This window comes from Oryctolagus cuniculus, chromosome 13 (assembly GCF_964237555.1).
Source record: "Oryctolagus cuniculus chromosome 13, mOryCun1.1, whole genome shotgun sequence".
Taxonomy (NCBI): domain Eukaryota; kingdom Metazoa; phylum Chordata; class Mammalia; order Lagomorpha; family Leporidae; genus Oryctolagus; species Oryctolagus cuniculus.
Window position 1 is genome coordinate 17,012,408 of NC_091444.1, and position 23,547 is coordinate 17,035,954.

The 23,547-nt window shown below is 64.1% G+C and overlaps 1 protein-coding gene across 3 annotated transcripts; it reads left to right on the plus strand.

Annotated features, from left to right (window-relative positions):
* The first annotated feature begins 4,373 nt into the window (after window positions 1-4,373).
* On the plus strand, window positions 4,374-23,279 carry INAVA (innate immunity activator). Of its 3 annotated transcripts, none has more exons than XM_051821099.2 (10): window positions 4,374-4,572; window positions 9,592-9,740; window positions 10,715-10,839; window positions 11,121-11,237; window positions 11,759-11,969; window positions 16,867-16,920; window positions 17,520-17,730; window positions 17,845-18,018; window positions 20,051-20,723; window positions 21,753-23,279. In XM_051821099.2, the coding sequence occupies exons 2-10, from the start codon at window positions 9,686-9,688 to the stop codon at window positions 21,843-21,845; spliced, it is 1,713 nt and encodes a 570-aa protein (XP_051677059.1). In that variant the 5' UTR covers window positions 4,374-4,572; window positions 9,592-9,685; the 3' UTR covers window positions 21,846-23,279. The 3 variants fall into 3 exon arrangements, with proteins under 3 accessions (XP_051677059.1, XP_051677057.1, XP_051677058.1); XM_051821097.2 differs by lacking the exon at window positions 4,374-4,572 and adding an exon at window positions 4,602-4,777; XM_051821098.2 differs by lacking the exon at window positions 4,374-4,572 and adding an exon at window positions 7,387-7,547.
* Window positions 23,280-23,547: the final 268 nt, after the last annotated feature.

Sequence of the window (23,547 nt, forward strand, 5' to 3'; positions counted from 1 at the left end):
CTTTTTTTTTTTTTTTTAAATGACAGGGTAAAAAGCTCCGAGTGAGTGGGCCAGGCAGTATTTTACAGGGCACTATGGTTCCGAGCCTCTGACAGCGCAGCAGCTACCAGCACCGCTCAACGGAAATCACAGGAGGCCACTGCACTGGGCCCCAGCAGACCAAACCAAAATGGAGTCACTCGCGCTAATGGTCCCCATCACCAAACGGAAACTAAGCTGTTTATTTGACCTTCAGACAGACCCGGGCAGAGAGCCACACAGGCCAATCCCCAGGAAGGCCAGTTTGAACCAGCGTGAACAGGAAGTCCCCTCCTGCTAACTTACAACCCAGCATGGCCCGTGCCAGCTTCAACCCGCCTCCTCCGCTCAGCTCAGCTCTATTTTTCGGTGATGTTGCCCCAATTCCTGAATCACACACAAAGAGCCAATTAGATGATTTAGCTGACCCTCTGGGGATTTTGTTTTCTTTCAAACCTCAGCCTGGCTGACCTGCGGCCCTTATGGGGCCTGAGCGTGCCCTGGCTCAGCCCCACCCTGCCAGGAAGGGGACAGGGTGGGGGCCCTGTGCCGGAGGTTTCCAGCAGGTGCAGGGGGAGGGGGCAGGGCTGCCCTCAGACCCCACAGCCACGCCTCCTCACTGCCTGGATTTACTCTTCCTTTGAATTGGTTTTTAGCACCAGTCACAGCTTTCCCTGAGGCCCCGGGCCAGGGCTTCAGGGCTTCAGCGACAGCTAATGGGTGGAGGGTGTGAAGGCAGCCAGGCACTCGGGCTCACAGCGTGGGGGCCACGGTTTGCCCTCCCCAGGGAAGGGGTCCGCCAGCAGAGACACAGGAAACAAGGAAGGTCCCCAGGTAGCCCCAGGGCCACTCCCCTGAGCTCCGAGTGTGCCTGTCCAGGGCTCACAGACCTCTGAGCCAAGGAGGTGACAAGTAGCGACTGGCGCCCCCTGGTGGTCCCTGCGGGCAGCTCCATGAAAGCTGGGTTGTGGCGCCAGTACCATAAAGGGGTGGGGTGGGGGTGCTCAGCCACAGGCTTGTGGCCCCCGAAATCTTTGGGAGCCCTGGTGACCAGGGTTGAGGGTCTGGAAGGGGACGAGGAGGAGGAGGAAAGAGAGAAAGTGCATGGAAAAGGAAAGAAAGCTGAGGAATCCTGGCTAGGAGGGCTCAGGCGCGTCCTGGGGCAGAGGGTGCAAAACTCAGGCGTCTGGGCCCCTCCCCACCCCACCCCCATCCCCAGCAGCTCCTGAGACAGGCTCCTGGACTCCAGCCTGGGGGGCTCTCCTCCCTGGAGACAGCAGAGGGAGGGCCCCTGGCTCTCCGCCTGAGTTGGTTGACCGGCTTTGTCACAGCTACTCACCAGCTGCAGCCCAGCCGGGGCATCCAGGGGGTTCTGGTACCCAGAGGCCGCCAGGAGGTGCCCCTCCTGCATCCGCCCAGCCGTGCCGTGAGCTGCTGGACGCTGTCAGGAGAGGAAGCCAGGCCCCGGGCTCAGTCACCCTGGAGTTTCCCAAGAACTTCCGGCTGCTGTCCGGGTGGCTAAGCACAACCTCCCTCTCCTTCCCTGGGTCCTGGGGCCAGGAGAGGGGAGGGCAGAGCAGGCAGCAAGTGGAGCCCCCACACCCCCCACCCCGCATGTGCATGGAGGACAGCCCAGGGGGGCAGGCAGGCTGGCGCCCCCTACCACAACACAGCAGCCACAGAGAGCCTGCCCGCTCTCTTCCCCAGCCAGCAAGCACTTCTGGGCAGCTCCTTCACGGCCCACAGAGACACCTGAGGGAGGGGCGCCCGGCCTGCCAGGGAAGGGGAGGAGCCCCCGGGGGCTTTGCAGCCTCCACAGGCTGAGCCCCAGTTAGACTTTTTGTAAAAGTCTGGATGTCTCCCTTTTGTTTTGAGCACAGAAGCCCTGTCTGGCCCCTTGAAGACAGAGCCTGCACTTTCTAATTTGTCCCCACAACCCCGCCCGTGCACACACATGCCCAGGCCGGCCAAGTACCTAGGAGCCGCAAACCCCAGGGATGAGCGCCAGAACCCTTACACTTGCCACGCTCCATCCCCTCGCTGCGTCTGCCCGCCCCTGGCCCCTTTGCCACCGGCAGGTGTTCAATCCCGAGTGCAGGGCGATGGAGTGAGAGACACCCACCTTCAGAGCCCACGCCAGTCCCTTCCTGGTTTCGGCTTCACGTCGCTCACCCGGTTTTCTCATCTGCAAACGAGGACCACGGGCTGGCTACAGATACCGGCCTGAACCTGCAGACCCAGGGCGAGTCAGGCTCTCAGCCCACTTTCTGCTGCACCAGAACACCTGAGACCGAGCTCCGGAGGTGGGGCGTCCAGGAGCTGGGAGGGCCCAGGGGACCAGGACACAGAGGGTGCCAGCCTGGGTCGCTCTCTTCTTCCTCCTAGGAAGCCCTGCAGCCCCACCCTCCAGTCCTTACTGTGCCCCGGTTACCGCCCGAGACAGCTAACAGACCGAGTTCCCAACACATGATCTTTGGGAGACACATTCACACACATTAATCACTTTATTGCTTATAAATCCATTTGATTTTTATTCCAGGCCCCGACTTGCCGGGAAGGCAGAATGAAATTCCATTTCCTTATACGGAACCCCGCTGGCTCAGGGGGAGCCCGGGAGGCAGGGGCTCCGGCTGCCTAGACAGTGGGGTGCAGGCATCTGCGGGACCCAGCTCCCACCTTGCTGAGGTCAGCTCACGTCCTGAGGGCACCCAACCTTTCTCTCCCACTGCCAGCCAACGTCACCTTGTCAGCACACCTGGCGTCGGCTCAGCGGCTGCTTCAGCACCTGATGCTGGGCAACTGATGGAGTATTTGGCTCCGGATTCTGGATTCTGGCGAGGGTCCCCTGGCTGCATTACAACATGGCAGACGGCGTGTCCCAGGGTGGGGCCCAGGGCCAGAGGGGACTCCGCTCACTCCAGGAGGTGGCCTGCCGTTGGGGCCAGAACCTAATTCTCTCTTCAAAGGCCCCACCACTGAGGTCCCATTGCACAGGGCAGGGACCTGTGGGGACAGACCAGGTCCAGCCCCGCCCCCATACTGCAGGGAAAAGAAGGGATGAGTGTGAGTGGGGGGAGGGGACGTGGGGACGCAGATCACTCAGCAACTCACTGCATCCAGGAGCGATTACAACGATGGCCCTGTCCCTGCCCTGGGTGTCTTCCTCAGAGGGGCTCCCTGGCCCTTCCCTGCAGCCTTCCCGCTCACTGGCCACTGCCATCAACGTCCTCACCCTGCACTATGAAGCTGGACACCTGGGAGCCCTCAGCTCCTCCCTGGCTGTCCCTGCCCAGGTCCTGGGCCAGGTACCGCCACTTGGCCACCAAAGCCACCTGCCGCAGGTGAGCCTGCCTGGGCTGCCTCCTGCGTCGCTGTTCTTCGGTCCTGTCCACTTAGCTAAGCCAGGTAATGTGGTCAAACGTTATTCTAGACGTTTCTGTGGATGATTAACGCCTACATCGGGGGCTTGGAGGAAAGCAGACAGGTAGGGAGTAGGCCTCACCCCGTGGTTCCAAGGCCCTGACCTGAAAGCAAGGAGGCTTCCACCCGCGGGCCTCTCTAGGGCCCGGGCCCCCGGCTTACCCTGCAGATTCTGGGCTGGCCACGGAGGCAGCTCCTTAACACAGATCCTGCCCCCATCCCCACTTCCCACTACCCACACACCTCCTGTTGCTTTCCCTGCCTCTTCAACTTCAAGACAAACATCGGCAGCCCACCAGGCTCGGTGCGTGCACGGCCCCGACAGCCGGCCCCGCCTCCCGCTCGGCCTCGTGTCTTCTCCACTTTCCCGCGCACGGATTTGCCACCACGCGTTCGCACCCCCGCTCACTGCTGTCCTGAGTCCCCGGGGCCAGGCTGGGGCCCGCTCAGGCTGGGCCGGCCTCCCCGCTCCTGGCCCTTCCCTCTCCGCGGCTGGCTAGAAGCGGGCGGGTGGGGGGAGGTCCCCAGCCACGGGGTTTCAACTCGGATCCATTTGTTGAACCAATGAAAGCCGGGAAGTGCGAGCGAGCGAGTGAATGAATGAACGGAGGGAGGGATGGGCCGCCGCGGCCCGCAGCGAGCCGGAGGGGGGCGCTCGTGGCGCAGGGGGCGCCTTGGCCCGCGCGCGCCCCCAGCCCGGGACTGAGCCGGGCCGCGGGAGGGGAGGCCGGCCCCCGGCTGGACGCGCGCGCCCCGGGGCGCAGCCAGGGCGGGGGGCGCGCGGAGGGGGGAGGGGAGGCGGCGCCGCGGCCGCCTTTCATCCGCCCCCCCTCCGCGGTCTCTCGGAATGAAGAGTGCCCCCAGCCCGGCCGGAGCGCGCGGATGAAAGGCGGCCTCGGACCGACGGGGGAGCCTCCTCCCGCCCGGGCCGCGGAAACTGCCAGTGCCGGGGGTGTCCCGTGCGGCGCGCGCCCGCGCGCGGGAGGAGGGGGCGGCCTCGACTCGTGAGCGGTCGCCCCTGCGGGACTGGCCCCCGGCCGGCCCCCGGGCGCCCAGACGCGCCGCCGCTCTCCGGTTCGCGGGCTCGGAGCCCGAGGCCCCGCTGGCTTCGTCCCCTCCGTGCCGGGGGCCTTGGTATGCCCCAGGGGACAGATGTCTCGGGATCTTTAACATTTGGGATGCTGCAAATGCCGAAGTTAAATGAAATACCTCCGGGGAGGGCGGGCCGGGGGGAGGCCCGGGCGGCGGGGAGGCGGCCCCGACCTGCAGGTCCCGAGGCCGCGAGGCGCGCGCGGGGGGCGCGGGGGCGGGCGTCCGGCGCCGGAGCTGCCCGGGACAGGTAAGGGGGGACACGCTGGGGGCCCCGCGATCGTCGGACGAGCGGGGCGATCCTTGCTGGGGGTGGCCATCCCGAGTTCCTAACCCAGGTCGCCCGCTCCCGCCTCTGCGCCCTGCGCCGGCCACCTTCCCCGCGCCTGGGCTGTCCCGGGCAGGTTCCCCAGGCCAGGACGCAGCCAGACAAAAGGAGTCGGGTCCCGGCCGGCCTGGAAGCGGAGGGCGCGGTGGGGGAGGGGAGCGGGCCGGGCCGGACAAAGGCGCCCTCCGAGAAGCCCGGGGTCCGCGGGGGAAGCGGACACGGTTCCCGGCGGGCGGGGAGGGGGTCGCGGAAGGAGACGGTGCCTGGGAGGGTCCCGGGCCGTCTGCCCCTCTTCCTCAGCGGCCGCCCGTGCGTTGCTAATTCATTGCCTCAAGTTTGGGGAATGCTCGAGGCCGCCCTCGCTGGGCGCTGCCGGGGCGACGGGCTGCGGGCCGAGACCCTCGTGGTCGGGAACTCTTAGTGCGGTGGTTCGGAGCCCGGAGGACGGACGCGGGAGCCCCCCGGGGGTCGCTCCTTGGCTCTAGGCGAAAGCCGGACGGCGGGGCGGGGGCAGCGCTCGTGCGCGGAGCCGGGACTCCAAGGACCCCGCTTCTCACCTGCCGGTGGGGGCGGCGCCCGAGTGCCGGGACTGGCCCGAGTGGACGCTGACTCTGAGAGTCCACGCTGGCCTTGGCGTACCGGGGCCGTGGGCTGGACCCAGTGGGGCGTTCTTGGCGGGAGGCTCGGCTCGCCAGCCCCCTCGCGCGCGCCTCAGGTTGTGCGGGGCTGGGAGTGCAGGCCGGGGATTCGGGGCCCCCGGCGCGCGCGCGGGTTGGTCCCCTGTTCCCCGATGATGGGGGACTGACTGGTTGGCGTCTGCGGGTGCAGTTCTGAGGTGTGCAGACTTAGACGGGGGACCATGCTGATTTCTCACCAGCCTGGCGCAAACTTAGCATCTTGACTTCCAACAAGTAGTACCTGTGACTGCCAGGTCGCAGCTCATCCCAAGTGTTGGCATTTACACGCTGTTGCTGGTGTGAAGCCACCCACTGCGAGGTCCTGCTTCGTGTTACCAGTTCCTGTGCCTTTTCCCTGTTAGAACTGTATTCCAATACCGTTGATCTACTTACTCTCATCATTTTATTTTTTAAATCGGTACTTACTCTGTTATTTCTTGGAAAGGCAGAGAGGGAGAGAGAGAGATCTTCCATTCGCTGATTCTTTCCCCCAAAATGCCCGCAACAACCACGGCTGGGCCAGGCTTCAGCTAGGAGTCTGGAGCTCTATCCGCGTCTCCCACAGGAGAGACAGGGGCCAAGTGCCTGCTGCCTCCCCAGGTGTGCTAGCTGGAACTGGACCACCAGACGCTGCTGTGGGATACAGGCATTGTCTTAACTGCTGTGCCAAACACCTACCCCCATAATTTTATTTTATGCGTTAAAAAAAATCTGGTTCTAGAAACTTCCACCAGCCTCCACCTGAGCTGGTCAGGTGCAGGTCAGCCTCTCTGTTTGACTTTGGGAGAAAGTGCTCAGCCTGCAGGGGGTGGGGACTGGCCTGTGGGGGAGGGTGGGGGGGTTGTCCCCTGCTAGGGCCCCTGAGAGAGGACTTGGTCAGCCTGGAGGCCTGTGGGGCTGGCCTTGTTTGCACAGAGGGTGTGTGCAGGAATGTGGAGGTGCTGAGGGGTTCTGTGTCCAGGGATGCTTGGAGAGAGGGACTTCCTCCTCCCTGTGCTTGGGGTGGGGGAAGGGAGCGAGCCAGTCCAAGGTTGAGGTGCCGGAACCTTTCCAGCCCACGGGACAGGCGCGGTCAGCCTGGCTCCTTCCAGCCCATGGGGACAGGCGCGGTCAGCCTGGCTCCGCTTCTCTTGTGCAACATTCTGGATGCCAGACAGTCCCCAGTTTGCTTGAGGCTTCTCGGGAGAGCGGGACCTGGGGGCTTTGTGTGTGTGTGTGGGGGGGGGACCAGTTCTGTTTTGGTCTCCGCCCCCTTGCATTTGGAGAGTGGACTTGGGGTTGGGGGCGCAGTCATGGTGGCCCTCCTGCCAAGTAGGTGCCGGGACTGGGGTTCAGGTCTGTGCCCCGCGGTCCTTATTGTTCCTGGGGTAGAAGCCTGGCTAAAAAGAGAGGACAGCTCGGCCCCTCCCCTCTAGGACCTGGGGCCGCTACAGGTGGAACTCCAGCCTGGGCTTCCCAGTCCTGGTCCAGGGAGAAGCTGGGGCCCTGCTCTCCATCCCAGCGCGTGAGGCCCCTCCTGGCCCTTGATAGCTTTCAAACGATGAGCATTTCATTCTTCTTTTGGGAGCTTAACACACCTGGATTTCTGGAAAGGGAAACCGAGGCATCGGGCAGGCACGGGGAGCCCCTGGCACCCCAGGAGGTTGCTCCAGGATCCCCCAAGACCATGCAGACTGCTGCCTGCCTCGGGGGTGCCTCCCTGGGAGCCCCCGGCCTGGCCCGGAAGTGCAGAGGCCCTGCACTGCAGAGCGGGATTAGTTCAGGGAAGGGCTTGCTCACCTGCTCCTCCCTCTGACTCAAGTCGTAACAAGTAACCTGGCTCCCCTGGCCCGGCAGCCTGGGAGGGCCGGCCAGAGGGCCGCCGCGGCGGCGGGCGAGCGCTGTGCAGGAGCCCGGTCGGGGAGAGCGCAAGGTGGTGGGCCTGGCAGACCCCCGAGGCGACCCGCGAGGCCCCCCAGCCCCCGACCTGGGAGCCAGGGCTGTTCCCCAACTCCTGGACTAAAGACCGGAAGCAGGTGAGGGTGGGGCCGGCTGGAGCCGGACTTTGGGGCTGGGGTACGGGGACCCAGGTGGTGGCCGTGCCCGCCCCCGCCCCTTCCCCCCCAGCTCAGGTCTGGGGTACAGGGATGCTGGGGGCTGGATCGGGGAGCCTGTCCCTGTGGTTCTTCAGTTTCCAACAGAGAGGAGCTGGAACCAACAGGCCCAGGAGCTGACCGTGGGCCCCCAGTCTGAGGGGTCCCTCCTCCCTCTCTGCCCCTTCTTTCCCCCTCTGCCTGGTTTTGCGGCGGCGATCAGCGCTGTGGGGCCCTGGACTGGGACTGGCTGTGGCTTAGTGCTGAGGGTCTGGAGGGTGGTGACCGAGGGGGGCCAGGAGGGAGCCCCCGTCAGGATGTCACCTGGAATGCCTTTGTCTAAGAGCTGTGTCGGGGGCAGGGCGCAGGCTGTGGGCGCAGGAGCAGGACCCCCAGTGCTGGATGGCAGCCGGGCAGGAGCAAGGAAGCAGGGGTGCTCTGTGGCTATGAGGGTCCCCTCCAAGAGGGCCGGGGTCAGACCGAGGGGCCTTGGTGCTTTGTGATGACCCCTGTGCCTGTGAGGAAGGCGGCCCAGCGAGGCCAGCTGAGTGCCCGCAGGTAACAGGCAGGAGCAGACCGAGCCTTGGACTTTCCAGTCCTGTGCCCTTTGCCCTCCTCGGAGCAGGGAGTCCCCCGGAGTGCGGCCGGCATCTGCCTGGGACTGACGCAGGCCGGGGCGCCCCCTCCTCTGGGCCACTCTCTAGGAAGCCGGTGGCCAGGGCGCCCCAGCTTTTGAGGCAGCTCTTTGGTGGTTAATAATTAATTAGCAAGTGTGACTAATTAGCAGCTTGTCCTGCCCCACCAGCTCCTGCCTTGTCCAGGGCAGAAGGGCCCAGGGGCCAGCTGAGCCTCTGCCTTCCTGCTCTGGGCCCTGCTCCTGGCTTCTGGGAAGTGGGGGGAGGAGGCTGAGCTGCCTGCCTGTGTCCCGTTCTTATCTGCGGGAGGGAGTGCGCTTGGGGCAGGGACGAAGGCTGGGCCAACAGTCGACCTGAGGGCTGGGGCTTTCCAGAATGTGTGTGATCACGAAAGCCGTGTAAACTTTTTTTAAAAAATTTTGTGCATTCTCGAGCCTTCTCAGATAATTGATTTCCCCAGTGCAAGGTGCACCTTGTTGGCCCTGCCGCCGTGCGGGGTCCGCTTCCCCAGGGCCCACCTGGCTGTGCTGGCGGCTGCCGGAGGAGGGCTGGGGCCACCTCCCCCTGCCACAGCCCTGTGCTCTGAGGAAGCAGGATAAGCTCCAGACAGAAACTCGAGGACTTCTGGACTCTTGCTCAATGGGCTGACTCAGTGAGGAGGTGGCTGAGCGCTCGCCTTCCAGACCGCCGGGCCCCACGCCCCGCTGCAGCCAGCAGCTGCGAGGCCCTGGCCAGCCGGGACCCCGAGCAGGGGTGTGGGCAGAGGTGCTTAGGTGCCTGGTGCCCAGGAGGGCCGACACGCCCCTGGGCTTGCACCTGTGCCTGCTGGATGCGGCCCCTGTCTGGCCGGGGCAGCTTCTGCTCCACTCGCTGCCCTCCACCCTGACTCCTGGCTGCCCTGACAGACACCCCCCATCTCCCCTGGCTGTGAGGTGTCAGCCAGGCAGCCGACTCCTCCCGGAGGGTTCTCCTGGGTACAGGTGGAGGCTCAGAGCGGCACCTCCTTGCGGCGAGCAGCTGCACCTGCCGGCTAAGGAATGCCCTGGTCTAGCTACGGGGCCCAGGCCGAGTGCCCAGGACCCAGCTACTTCTGCAAGTGTCCACCCCACTGGAGCAAGCAGCAGTGCAAGGCTCTGGCCTCTGGTGGTCAGGCTGAGGGCGTCTTTCCCTCTCGGCTCCTCCCCCTTTGCTACAGGGGCCCGGCCCCCTCTGGCCCGAGAGAACGCCCACCCCAGATGGTTCTGGAAACCCAGTCCTGGCCTCCACTGCCCGGTCTCCTGCATCTTTTCCTAAGCTCTGCCAGCAACCAAGGCAGGTTAACCCAGCTTCTTTGTTACTCTTTTCTCTCGCAGCTGGGGAAGCTCCAGGCTACCTACGCATCCTGGCCCAGGCTGGGACCGGTGTCGCCCCTCCCTGCTCTGTGTCCCCTCCTCCCAGAAGCCCACCATGGAGAGTAAGGATGAGGTCAGCGACACTGACAGCGGCATCATCCTGCAGTCTGGTGAGTGTTCGGGGAAGTCCCTGTCGCCCTGGCTCCTGACCCCCTGGGTCCGGGGCTGCCCTCGCTGGGTCTCTCAAGGAGAGGGTGCAGGTGCAGGGGGGAGGGCCTGCCCTGGAGCCCACCCCCACCCCCGCCAGGGGCCTGCTCTGGAATCCTATCTGGAACGAGGATCTGCCGTGCTGGACTTGAGTCCCAGTGATTTTGAAGGAGGGGAAACATCTCACGTGGCTGTCACTCGGAAGGCCCGAGCCTGCTGGCCTGGGCTTGCCCGAGGACAAGGGAGACCGAGGGTGTGTGAGTGAGTGAGTGAGAGAGAAGTCAGAGACAGGCCGACAGGAAAACAGACAGACAAGAGACGGAGAAAGGCAGGGGCTGGGGCCGTCATGCCGCAGGTTAAGCTGCAGCCTGGGACGCAGGCGTTCCGTATCGGAGCACTTGTTTCAGTCCTGGCTGCTCCGCTCTGATCCAGCTCCCTGCTAGCGCGCCTGGGAAAGCAGCAGCAGATGGCCCAAGTCCTTAGACCCCTGCCATCCCTGCGGGAGGTGTGGGTGGAGCTCCCGGCTTCAGCTTGGCCCAGGCCTGGCTGTTGTGGCCATCTGGGGAGTGAACCAGCAGATGGACGCTCCTCGCTCGCTCGCTCACTCACTCTGCCTTTCAAATAAATCTTTTTAAAAAGAAAAACAGAGAGGACAAAGACAGAGATTGCAAGAGGCAGGAACCAGAGAGAGGAGGGGAGAAGGGCGAGGCGGAGGTGTCTGGCCGGGCACCCTCAGGTGTGCAGGTCGCCTGGTGGGTCAGCCCTTGCCCTGGAGCCAGGAGGTGGCCCAGGAGGCCTGGTGCTCTGGGGCTGCGACGTGGGCGGGGGGGAAGCTGTGTACAGGGCCGTTGGGGGTGCGCCTGGGCGATCCGCTGCGTCCAGGGGGCTTCCCATCTCTGCTTCCTTGCTGAGCCTGCGCCCCGGCCCCCTCCCCCAGGCCCTGACAGCCCGGTCTCCCCGATGAAGGAGCTGACCCAGGCAGTGCGCAAGCAGCAGAGGGCCCTGGAAGCACGCCTGGAGGCCTGCCTGGAGGAGCTGAGGAGGCTTTGCCTGAGGGAGGCGGTGAGGAGCGCGTTCTGGTGGCTGGCGGGTTCTGGTGCTCCGGTCCCTGGGGTGGACCTGACCTGAGTGCTGGGGGGGGGGGGTGGGCAGTGAGTGGGGTCCGCGTGCTCTACAGGAGCCCTGACCTGGGCACGGGAGGGGGGCAGGCAGTGGGGTTCACGTGCGCTCTAGGGGAAGTGGTCAGAGGCGGGCTGGGGACCAGATGGGAATGGGGTGGGTGGGGCTGGGTGGGCCTGGCTGGGCCTGGGCTCACTTCGCTTCCCCCCACCTCCCACCCCCAGGAGCTGACGGGCAGCTTGCCTGCAGAGTTCCCCCTGAAGCCAGGGGAGAAGGCCCCCACGGTGCGCCGCAGGGTCGGCGCCGCCTACAGACTGGCCGAGTGGGCCCTGCACCGGGAGGTGAGTGGCCCCGGTAGCCGTCGGTCTTCCCGCCTGCCTGGTCACTGTGGCTCTGCCCTGCACGCCCATTGCAGGTGCCCCACGTGTGGTCACCGTGGACGGGAGAGAGGCTGACACCTTTGGGAGCCTGGCTTGGCCTTGGGCGGAAGACCTTGGCAGAGAGGCGGGGCCGGCTCAGACAGGCTTCTCTGGTCGCCAGGGCTGTGCCGCTTCTCAGCCAACAGGACGGAGGCTGGGGTGGCTCCGGCCCCTGCGTCCTTCCCATGGGCTCGCCCGCCCGGCCCTCTGGGGCAGGAGGGAAAGTGTCCCACTTGGCTGCCTGCCCTCCTGGCTCCGCAGGTGGCCCGAGCCAGCTCCTGGTGTCTGGCCGGGCACCCTCAGGTGTGCAGGTCGCCTGGTGGGTCCCACCTGGGGCCCCACGCCTGCCCTTGGGCCAACCCTACCACTTCCCCCTCTGCTCCACGTCTGGACGCCGCCGTCTCCTGGGCCCCCCGGAGCCTCACACGCACCCCTCCCCCCAGGACCCCCTGAGCAGCCTGGAGCGCCAGCTGGCCCTGCAGCTGCAGATCACCGAGGCGGCGCGGCGCCTGTGCCTGGAGGAGAACCTGGGCCGCCAGGCCCGGCGGCAGCGGAAGCAGGTGGTGCTGCAGGAGGAGAGGAAGCTGCAGGAGCTGCAGCGCTGCCTGGGCGAGCGGAGGCGCAGCAGCGAGCCCCCGCCGGCGCCGGGCCCAGGTGAGCCGCATGGCTGTCTGCGGCGTGCGCCGCTGCTCCCCGTGGGGAAACCTGCTTCCTGGGGCCGCTTGGACCCCATCTTTCCTCTCTGCCACCCCTCCGCCAAGCATTACCCACCTGGGAAGCCCTCCCCGCATCTCAGAAAACACCCCCATTCTGCATCTTCAGAACACTCACGGCCTACGAGACAGCATTCCCCGGGCTGCCCGGAGCTCAGTCCCAGGGCTGCCTCAGCTGGAATGTTCCAGACCCCTGGCTTGTCTGGGTCAGCGGAGTGTGGGGCCCGTGTGAGCCCCAGGCTGAGTTGAGGCCTTTCCCCTGGCCTGGGTTAGGCAGCGCAGGGCCCCACGGCCACTCGTGGGTCGTTTAGGGCTCAACCCAGCACCTCCAGGGCCACACCCATAATCCCTTAAGTATATGGCGCCCTCCACGTCTGTGCTGTGCCCTTGTGCACCTGTCATTGCATCCCTGGGACCCTGGCTGTGGGGACCCGGTGGTCGCTCAGGCCCGGGGCCAGCAGCTGGTGTCAGTGGGTTCCGCCCAGGTTAGCTCTAGCAGGTGCTTCGAGCTCTGAGGTGTGACTGCTTTTCCTTTCCCTGACCCAAATCCAGCTGCTCAGGTCAGGACTTGCCGCCTTCCATTGCTCCATCCGGTCCCCATCGTGGCAGCCAGGGCACGGCCCTGCTCCCCAGGCCTCCCGTGCTGCTCCATGGCCTCCCCAGCTGCATCCAGGGGAATTGTGATGGGGCCTGGGGCTTGGCTTGGGGACTGCAGCTCCCCACACACAGGCTCCTGTCCCTGGCTGGGACCACGGCAGCCCACTGAAGGCCTGTCGGGTCCTGGTGCCCCTGACCCGGCTGGAGCAGGTGTCCCATGAGTCCCTGCTGTCCTCCGCGGTCTCTAGGGTGGAAAGTGTGGGGCCAGACTCTCCCAGGTCACCCCCAGCAGGCAGGAGTGGACAACAAGGGAGGAGGTTCCTGCAAGTAATGACAGCAGACTCAGTAAATCCAAAAGGCTGTGCGGCTGGCCCAGCCTGGAGTCCCAGCTCTGACGCTCACCCATAATCCCTGGGAAATCCGCAGAGGCTGCCTTGTGTGTGCTCCGAGAGCGCCTTCGGGGTGGTACAGCGTGGCCCCGTCCCAGCTGCTCTGAGCCCGGCTGTTCCCCTGCAGCCTGGCTCTGCTCCGCACCTCCTCTGCGCCCCCCCCACACACCCCGTGCTGCTGCAGCTGCGGGGGGCAGGGCACCTTCTGCCTGTGCTGGGGCTGGCGTCAGGGTGTCAGTTTGCTGACGTCATCGTGATGGATGACGTGGGCGCAGGCCTGGACGTGCCCAGGGCCCTGGTTTAACGCTGAGGTTCTACAACCATGTCGGGACGCTGGGCCCAGGGGGAGAGAGCTGTGGGGAGGAGTCCCTGGTGCGGCTGCCAGGCTCCCAGATCAGGCCTGGAGTCCCTTCCTCCCCGGCTCCGGTCCTGGGGGCCGAGGTCCTGGGTTCCAGCGTCCTGCCTTGGGAGCGCAGGTGGGGGCCTTTCCAGACAAGTGACTCCTGATCTGTGGCTCCTCTTGCCCAGCTGTGTTCTCTAAGAAAGGAGGAAGTAGAGAGGACTGATAATTAGTGTGTAGCTGAAAGCTGGTTTTAATTAAACGGGGGTAGGGGAGAGAGAGAGAATAAAAAAGAGCAAAGCAACTCAAAAATTAAAAAGCCCCAAACTGGAAACTACCTGCCCTCACCTCCACACAAGAGTTATTCAGTGTATGGCCAGCGCCGCGGCTCACTAGGCTAATCCTCCGCCTTGCGGCGCCGGCACACCAGGTTCTAGTCCCGGTCGGGGCGCCGGATTTTGTCCCAGTTGCCCCTCTTCCAGGCCAGCTCTCTGCTGTGGCCAGGGAGTGCAGTGGAGGATGGCCCAAGTGCTTGGGCCCTGCACCCACATGGGAGACCAGGAGAAGCACCTGGCTCCTGCCTTCGGATCTGCACAGCACGCCGGCCGTGGCGGCCACTTGGGGGGTGAACCAACTTAAAAGGAAGAACTTTCTCTCTAACTCTGCCTGTCAAAAAAAAAAAAAAAAAGTCACTCAGTGTGGGCGGTGACTTGTGCCAGGTGGAGGTGACTGGCACTGTGCAGGTGGCAGGGGGCAGTGCTGAGCCTGAGGGGCGCCGCCCAGCACACACCTGTCTCAGGAGTAGAACGGGTGCTCCCAGCCTGTGGATGGGTGGCACCAGCTTTTCTGCTAGGATTCCTGCAGTGGTGGAAAGTCTGTGTCCGTGCTTTCCAGTGTGGTAGCCACTCGCCGCGTGCGGCTGGTGAGCATTTGACCCGTGCCTCGTGTGCAACTGAGGAGCCGACTGATTTTGAGAGAGTGAGCGAGTGAGCTCTCATCCGTTGGTTCGCTCTCCACATACTCACAGTAGCCCACACACAGGGCTGAAACCAGAAGCCAGGAACTCGGTGCAGGTCTCCCATGTGGGTGGCAGAGACCCAAGTACTGGCTCCCAGGGTCTGCGTTAGCAGGAAGCTGGGGTCAGGAGCCATAGCCTGTGTGGGACTCCGCCACTGAGATGGGACGCAGGCACGTTAACTGGCTTCTCGACCGCTAAGCCCGATTCCTGCCCCAGAACTGGATTCTTTTATTATTATTAAGACTTATTTATTTATTTATTTGAAAGGTAGAGTTAGAGAGAGACGAGAGAGAGAATCTTTCATCCTCTGGTTCATTCCCCAAAAGGCCTCAACAGCCCGGTCTGTGCCAGTCAGGAGCCAGGAGTTTGTCCCGGGTCTCCCACGTGGGTGCAGGGGCCCAGGGACTTGGACCATCTTTCCAGGCACAATAGCAGGGAGCTGGCTCCGAAGTGGAGCAGCCAGGAGTCGAACCAGTGCCCATACGGGATGCCAGCGCTGCAGGCAGTGGGTTAACCTTCTACGCCACAGTGCTGGCCCCCTGGGAACTGAATTCTACATTTCATTTAATTTTTGTGGAAGGAGGCACACGGGGCTGGTGGCTACCGTGTTTGGCAGGGCCACCCCTGCGGCTGCACAGAGCAGGCTCCCTGGCCTCAGGCCTCCTCCTGCTGCTGGCAGGGCATGGTGGAGCAGGTGCTGGGTGGGCGCCGGGAACAGCCCCCACCTCTCCCAACCCCTGCCCCCGCCGCAGCATACTATCTGGCCCCTCCATTGTTGATCTGCTGGGTTTTATAAAAATTAGGGGTGACAGGGAGTGATGCCTGTCTTCCCTGGTCATTTATTTAAACCAAAACACGTTACTGGGCCATGACGGTAACGGTTCCTCCATTTCTTCAACCTGACGTTTGTGAAAAGCCAAAACCTGGCCGGCACCGCGGCTCACTAGGCTAATCCTCCGCCTGTGGTGCCAGCACCCCGGGTTCTAGCCCCGGTTGGGGCGCCAAATTCTGTCCCGGTTGCTCCTCTTCCAGTCCAGCTCTCTGCTATGGCCCGGGAGTGCAGTGAAGGATGGCCCAAGTGCTTGGGCCCTGCACCCGCATGGGAGACCAGAAGGAAGCACCTGGCTCCTGGCTTTGGATCTGAGCAGCACGCCGACCGCAGTGGCTATTTGGGGGGTGAACCAACAGAAGGAAGATCTTTCTTTCTCTCTCTCTCTCTAACTCTCACTGTCTAACTCTGCCTGGCGCAAAAAAAAAAAAAAAAAAAAAAAAAAAAAAAAAGTCAAAACCATTACTCTCCAGGTTTCCGTGACAGATCCCAGGCGGGGAAGCGAGACCCGCCCAGAGGGTGTCACAGTCAGGTTCCGGGGCCACGGGAAGCTCACGGGGCCGGTCACTCTGCAGTCAGACACGGCTCCTTGCCCAGGGCGCTCTACAGACGGTCGCTAACCTTTCTCCGGGGCTCAGATATCGGATCTGCAGGCCTGGGGGCCACGAGGCATCTATCTCTGCCATGTTAGTGCTAACGCAGCCAGGCACTGCGAAAACAAACGCCAAACCGTGGCTGTGTTCCAATAAAGCTTTATTTATAAAACGGGGCTGGAGGGGCCTCCCTCGCCCCCGGCTCTTGTGCGCCAGCCCCTGCTGTGAGGGCACCAGCGTGGTCGGAGCCGCTGCCTTTCCCGGTGCTGACCTGTGTGTCCGAGGCTAGCGGGAGAGCCCAGGCCGGCGGGTCTGTGTTGAGAGCACAGACCCCGTCAGGCTGTCGGGGGTGAATTCTGGCTCTCACACCTTTCGACGGTTGGCGTACCCCTGAGAACTCACCCGTGCGACGGTTTCCGCAGCCGGCACGCTGCGGTGAGAGGATGCCATGTAGGAAGTGCTTAGCTGAGCCCTGAGACCGTGGAGAGACGCGAGTCTTCCTCTCCTCTCCTTGGTTCTCACACCCGGGTACAAGATTGCGTGAGTCCATCCGGGTCCCGGCAGGTTCCTTTGCTCAAGGGTGATGGCGAAATGAGTTCCCTGTGATTTCCTGGGTGACAGGAAACACCACCCTCTCTGTCCGTCAGGACTGCGTCTCCCACAGAGGACCCTCCGCGGGGGCCGGCTGGCCAGACCCTGCCTGGCAGGGCCGCCGCTCGGATTCCCACCTGCTCTCGTGTTCCTGGACACCCAGGAGTGCTCAGCTGTGGGGGCCTCCGGCTGAGTTGTGTTTGCAGTGTGGGAAGATGACAGAACAGACGGCTTCTTGCTGCTCCCTCGATGCACAGGCGATGGCCAGGGTTAAAATCGCGGCTCCTTGCTCCCACCCCTGATTTCTGATTTTTTTCCCACTTCCAAGTAACAAGTTCAAATCCGGTGTATATTTAGCACACAGTGGGTATTTCTAGGTATGGGCGCTGTGCTGGGGGAGGGGTCGGGGCTGGGCCACTCGGGACTGTGGTCGTGCGTGTCTATGGGTTCATCTCACCTCCCTCTCTCCTGGACTTTGCAGAGCTCAGTGCCTCCGACGACAGCTCCCTGTCCGATGGGCTGCTTCTGGAGGAAGGTGAGAGGCACAGCTGGAGCCAGGCCTCAAGACCGGTCATTTTACAGGGGAGGGGAGGCGCGATCTGGCAGAGCCCCAAGCACCCCTGCCTCTCCTTGGGGCTTTCCCGCACAGTGAGAGGGTCAGGTCAAGGAGCCCTTGATACAGAAGGCGCCACTGAGGGCGGGGACGCGAGTCTAGACACCAAGAGCTCTGTTTACGAACCCTGAGCCTGCCGGGGTCAGTGCCACAGCCCTGCCCAGGGGAGCGCCCAGGCCAGTAAGGAAGTGGGAACGTGGGTGTGGCAGGGACTAGGGAGAGAGGTAAACAGGTGGCAGGCGCAGCACCTGGAGCGGAGCTTTGGGAGTGGAGTGATGTCAACCCCGGTGGGGGGGGGGGCTTCTTGAAGGAGGCGGTGTAGAACAGGGCTGTGGGAGGGAGGGAGGGAGGGAGGGAGGGGAGGAGGAGAAACCAGGTCCTGAGTGTCTGGAGCTAGCGCCTGGCCTGGTTGCAGTTGGACAAGCCAGCTGGGGAGGGAGAGCAAGGGCGGCTGTGGAGGTTGTTGCCCAGCCGGTTCCTCCAGCCCCAGCCCTCAGCAGCGCTCTCCCCCCACCCTGCAGAGGAATCCCAAGTGCCAAAACCTCCCCCGGAATCCCCAGCCCCAGCTCCCCGGCCTCTGCCACCCCAGAGCCTGGAGGGGCTGCAGCTGACAGGACCAGAGACCGGGGGCCTGGAGCGGGCCCCCATCCAGAGCAGTCCCTGGAAGGAGACCAGCCTCGACCACCCCTACGAGCGGCCCAGGAAGTCCACTGAGCCCAGTAGCGAGTCCAGGTCAGCGTGGGGAGCACCGTGGCCGGGCAGGGGCCGGGCGGCCGGGTGCTGGGGCAGGCGGTGGAGCCGCCGTGCCGCCATCCTGCCACCGACTGCTCTCCGATCCCTTTGCAGCAGCCCTGCCACCACGCCGCAGGACGGGCCCAGCGTCCCCAGCACGTGGCTACTGGAGCCGGCCACCTACCGCGTGCTTCCGGTCCGCAGCATTCCTGGCCAGCTCCAGGGCCGCACCAGCGCCCCCGCCACGCCCGAGATGCAGGGACGGAGGGGCCAGTCGCAGTCCCTGAGGTAAGGGACGGTGCACCCCGGGGAGGTGGGGTGCCAGGCGTCCAGGGCTTACAGGACACACCCTGAGTGACATGCCGCCGGTGCTGCGGCTTGTCCGTAAGTCGACTTAGTCGCGTCGCAAAAGAGGCTGTGCCAAGAGGAGTCCCCATGGGACAAGCCGTTTCCGTCCAGGCTCTGGCTCTGCCTTTTTGCGTCGCTTGGGGCCAGTTCCCCTCCCCCCTTGCCCCGTCCGCTTGTGCTGGTTTGTTCGGGTCACTGGCGAAGGGCGGATCACTCCTGCAGCCGGTGTGCAGTTGATCCTCGTGGTTCCGAGTTCCTTCTTTTCTTTCTTTTTTTTTTAAAAAAGATTTGTCTATTTGAAAGGCAGAATTGGGGGGGGGGGGGAGAGAGAGAGAGATCTTCCCTGCTGTTTCACTCCCCAGATGACCACATGAGTCGGGGCTGGGTCGGGCCAGAGCCAGGAGCTTCCTCCAGGCCTCCCACGCGGGTGCAGGGGCCCTGGGACTTGGACCATCTTCCACTGCTTTCCCAGGCACGCTAACAGGGAGCTGCATAGGAAATGGAGCAGCCGGGACACAAACCGGCGCCCATTGGGGTGCCGGCATGGCAGGCAGAGGCCTAACCTGCTAGGTCACAGCGCCGGCCCCCGCAGTAGTTATTTCTGTAAAGTTGCTGTAAATATTGAGCCATTGGCCAGGGGAAATATGGGGTAGGTTCCTGCATCGCAATGCTTTTCCTCAATTGACTCACTCGCCAGAGCTGGGCCAATCCAATGCTTGGAGCCTGGAGATTCTTCCAGGTCCCCCACATGGGTGCAGGGTACCCAAAGACCTGGGCCATCTTCCACTGCTTTCCCAGGCCATAGCAGAGAGCTGGATAGGAAGTGCAGCAGCCAGGACTAGAACCAGCGCCCATGTGAGATGCTGGCACTGCAGGTGGCGGCTTTACCCGCTGCTCCACCGTGCTGGCCCCATCAACTCCTATTTTGGGCTGTTCTGCCAATATCCTTAAATGACCATGAGTGCACTGTGTACATGGATTTGAAATGGTAAGTAAATTTTAGCAACTAGGAAAATTTGCCAATACTGGATCTGCGAACGATGAGAATCACCTGTGTGGTCCTGTCCAGGTCACCGGCTACTGGGCAGTAGTTTGAGAGGCTGAGTGATGGCTGGCAGCAGTGGGCGTGGGGCACCCTCAGAACATCGTCAGTCTGTTTGAGGGGCAGCACTAGACTGGGTGCAGCTTGGGAGAGCTGTTCTCCAGTGAAGCAGGATGCTAACAGTTTATGTACTACCCGTGTCAGTGTGTACTGCCTTTATGCACACTGTGTGAGTTAGCAGGGTGAGGAGTGGACTGCAGCCCTGGCCGGTCCCAGCCGCATGCTGCCGCCCTGTGCACCGCACACCAGCATGCGTGCATTCAAGTTAGATGCCCTGAGCGTCTGCCGGCACCAACCCCGGCCGTGAAATGCCACTGCACGTGGTGTGCCTCGGGGGCTGAGACTGTGAGTGAAGCACACAGAGAGGGAAGGCGGCCGTCTGCACATTAGGCATTTGCTCTGAGGAGGTCTGGCCTTGGCTTTGACCAGGTGCTAGGCCGCCTGCCTCACCCGTGTTAACTCATCCCCTCCTGGTGTGGTGTTTCTGCCCCCAGAAACAAATGGAATGAAAAGATAAGCTTATTTGGTGCAGAAAAAAAAAAAATCAAAATCAGTGCAGTGTTTCCCTAATCCTCACTGTCCAAGAACCTTTTTTCGAAAGATTTATTGTATTTCTTTGGAAGAGTTACGAAGAGAGGTAGAGACACAGAGAGATCTTCCACCTGCTGGTTCACTCCCCAAGTGGCCGCAACACAGGAGCCAGGAGCTGCTTCTGGTTCTCCCACAAGGGTGCAGGGGCCCAAGCACTTGGGCCATCTGCTGCTTTCCCAGGTGCATTAGCAGGGAGCTGGAGCAGCCAGGACTCGAACCGGTGGCCATGTAGGACGGCGGCGCTGCAGGCAGTGCTATTTGTCTTGCTTTCCCCTCCAGGGTGGACTCCTTCCGGGCGGGGCCGGAGGGCCGGGGCCGCAGCGCCTTTCCGCGCCGCCGCCCCACGCACTACACCGTGACCGTGCCAGAGTCCTGCTTCCCCGCGGCCAAGCCCCCGCTGCCCCACGCCGCCTGCCACTCCTGCTCGGAAGACAGCGGCTCCGACGTCTCCAGCGTCTCCCACCCCGCCTCGCCGGGCGGCAGCAGCCCCGACATCTCCTTTCTGCGGCCCCTGTCCCCGCCCGAGCTGCCTCGCCACCGCGGGGCCTGGGGACCGGCCAGCGGCAGGGAGCTGGCCGCCCACTACCCCAGGGTGCTGCTGCCTGCCGGGTACCTCCCGGCCGGGCGCTACGTGATGGTGGCCGAGGGCCATCCGCCGCCCGGAGAGTGGGAGCTGCGCCGCGCCGCCTACGACGCCGAGGCCGCCCCCCTGCGCTACCCGCGGCCGGTGCCCGCCCACGGCCGCATCGTGCGGACGCCCTCCCTGAAGGACAGCCCCGCGGGCCGGGGGCTCAGCAAGGCCGCCGTCTCAGAGGAGCTCAAATGGTGGCACGAGCGGGCGCGCCTCCGGAGCGCGCGGCCGCACTCGCTGGACCGCCAAGGGGCCTTCCGGGTCAGGAGCCTGCCCCTCGGGAGAGAGGGCTTCGCAGGAGCTCTGGGGCCCCGGACTCAGGTATGGCTGCGCTGGGGGCGGGGGTAGTGCAGGGACAGGGGGCGGTTCTAGCTGTGCCCAGGGTACAGCCTGCTGTCAGCTGATGCCGCCCTGGGCCGACAAGCCGCAAAGTAACTTCCTCTTGGCTTTGGCAGGTGCCCTCCCTGTGCACCCCCTAACGTCACATGTGTGTGCGGCTCAGGTCCTTGTAGGCTGCTGAGCCTTTTCCCTGCCTAGGCACGATCCAGTCTCATCCAGTCCCATCCAGTTAGCCTCAGGGCCCCAGGCAGAAGCAGTCTGGAAATGGGGTGGCAGAGCCAGCCCTGGACACTGCCTGTCCCTGCACTCCCTGCTGAGCCGATGGTGGTGCAGCTAAGAGCTCAGGCCCTCGGCCGGGCCACCAGGCTGCTCACAAGCCCTGTGACCCGACAGCAGACCTCTACCTGCCCCTCTGTAAGGCAGGAGGAGTCGAGTGCCTATCGCATAGGGCTGTTAGGAGTTAAAGTGACTGGAGCCATGCGTAGTGGGTACTAATAAGTGATACGATCGTCACCAGGCCCCAGGCCGGGCGCCAGGCTGGTGGGTGGCAGATAGGACAGAGCACGCGGATGTGGGGCGGAGGGCGGCCTTGGTTTCTGTGGATCCAGTTTCTTCATCCTGGACCGGAGATAACACATGAATCCCGCCTTTATTCGCCCTGCTCGCGGGGGACGTGCCCCAGGAGTTCCCAACAGGCTGCGCCTTTGAGACCCCGGATTGCCAGCAGCCCAGCTGCGTGTCCCTCCCCCACCCCCAGCTCTCTGGGCTGCAGCTGGCGTCCCAGGCCGGCAGCACCTGGCCTGGTCCCAGGCCGCACCCTCCAGCTGACATACGCCTCCTTCCTGCGAGCTTGGGCGCGCTCTTGGCCCAGGCCTGATGGGGAGGGTGGGGAGGAGGCGCAGGGAGCCCGTCACACCCGCAGGAACCCGGGTGGGAGACAGCCGTGGCGCCTCCTGGGGAGCGGGGCTGCGCGGAGAGAGCTCACCTGTCCTTTCTCTCTGACCCTCGCAGGTGCCCACCGTGTGCGTGCTCCGGAGATCGCCTGAGGGCGCCCCCATGCAAGTGTACCTGCCTGAGAACGGAGAGCTCATCAGCCAGGTGTAGCCCTGGGCGCCCGAGCCGAGCCGGGCAGGACTGCGCCCCCTGGGGCCGGGGCCGGGACCCCACCTGTCAGTGCCTCCTCAGCTCCCCGCCCCCATCGCAGGCCGATGACCGGAGCTGAGACCTCTCCTTTTTTTTTTTTTACACGGTATTCTCAGCAGCCTTGCCCTGGGGGTCTGCCTGTTTGTGGCCTGTCCCCAAGACCCCTGTGATGGGACTGGGCTCCCTCTCCCCTTTCTGGCCTCCGGAACGTCAGGCCTTGCCTGTGTGATGGACAGCGTCGGTCTCCGTATTCAAGACGAGTGGCAGGGATGTGCCCCGCGGAGTCGGCCGGTCCGGGACTCCCTCAGCTGCTGTGCGCCCGGTTCGAGGACTCCCTGGAGAGCAGCCCCTGGCCGCCGTCCCGCACACACTCTTGACTCTGCTGTTTCCCCGGTCTCTGGGGACCGTAGGCTGGGGTGGGGGGGACCGCCCTCCCTCTGTAATGTGCTCCATGATGCACACCCAGTGCCGGGGAGAGGTCAGCACTGTCCCCTGACCCTGCCATTTCCTGTTCCCGTACAGCCCCCCTTCGGGGCCCCAGCCCCAGTCACCTCTCTAGGCCCCGTGGGCCCCCAGCCCGGGCTGAGTGAGGGCTTGCAGCCTCCCGCCTCCCGCGGCCTCTCCTCATCACCACCCTGGAGGCGATACTTGACACTTTGAGGAAGGCATCCCTCCTGGACACGCTTCTGGTGGCGCCCAGCCACGCTTGTGCTCTGAGAAAGCCCCGGTGTACGCCCTGGGGGTGCCCGTGCCCTGGGGGTGCCCGTGCCCGAGACGGGCTGGCCTTTCCCAGGGGCGTGAGTGACGGTGCCAGCTGCTGAGACGAGGCCACGCCTGCGAGCTGCCGTCCCTGGGGCTCTCATGCTAGGGCCCCCTTTGCTGCAGGTCAGCTCCCCAGGTGGGGGTCCTGCTTCAGTGCAGAAGCGCCCTGTTGAGGCCAGGAGGGGAGGGAGAGTGGCCTTCTGGGTCTGCCTGTGCCCGCGTCCCCTGCACTGGAACAGGCCCCGAGTGTAGCAGAGCTGTGGCATAGCCAGGGCCGCCCATGCCTGACCCAGCAGAGCCGTGCTTCTGTTGGACAGAGCAGCAGAGCCGACTGCACAGGGGCTTCCTGGGAGACCTGGGCAGGGAGGGGGCGCTGGTGGCGAGGGGACGCACTGCAGCCAGCCCCGCCTTTGGGCCGGCTCTACCTTCCATTACACTGACCCGTCTGCCTCTAAGCCCCTTCCCCAGTGCCCAGCTGCGCCTCCCCCGGGTCCTCGAAGGAGCACACCTGACTGACACTCCTTAAATCGCTGCTGGCTCCTGCGTAGCCACTGCACACAGCCAGGCCTTTGGCTGGAACTGTGGGTCTGGCGCCACCCAGCTCAATAAAGTCTGTTCTTTGTGATTGGCCGAGCCAAGGACTACGGGTTTCTTTGGTGTGTGCCCAGTGTCCCGAGCAGAGGCTGTGCCGAACCCTGCCGGACGCCTACCCCCTGCCCGCCCAAGCTGGCCAAGCTGCCCGGGCTCTGGCTGGTCTGGACAGCTCCCTGGGGTTGGTAGGGTCCGGGAGGGAGGCCCTCAGACTCTGCTTGCCCTGTAGGATGGAAGCCAGCACATCCCTGACAAGGGCCCTTTGGGTCTCCTGGCCCGGGAGGCACCTCCCCCAGGACAGGGGGGTGGG

Coding starts and splice junctions, on each gene's coding strand:
- INAVA (XM_051821097.2), top strand. CDS start 4,617: ATGCTGCAAATGCCGAAGTTAAATGAAATACCTCCGGGGAGGGCGGGC. Junction 10,840..11,120: donor GGCTTTGCCTGAGGGAGGCG/GTGAGGAGCGCG, acceptor TCCCACCCCCAG/GAGCTGACGGGCAGCTTGCC. Junction 18,019..20,050: donor GGCCAGTCGCAGTCCCTGAG/GTAAGGGACGGT, acceptor TTTCCCCTCCAG/GGTGGACTCCTTCCGGGCGG.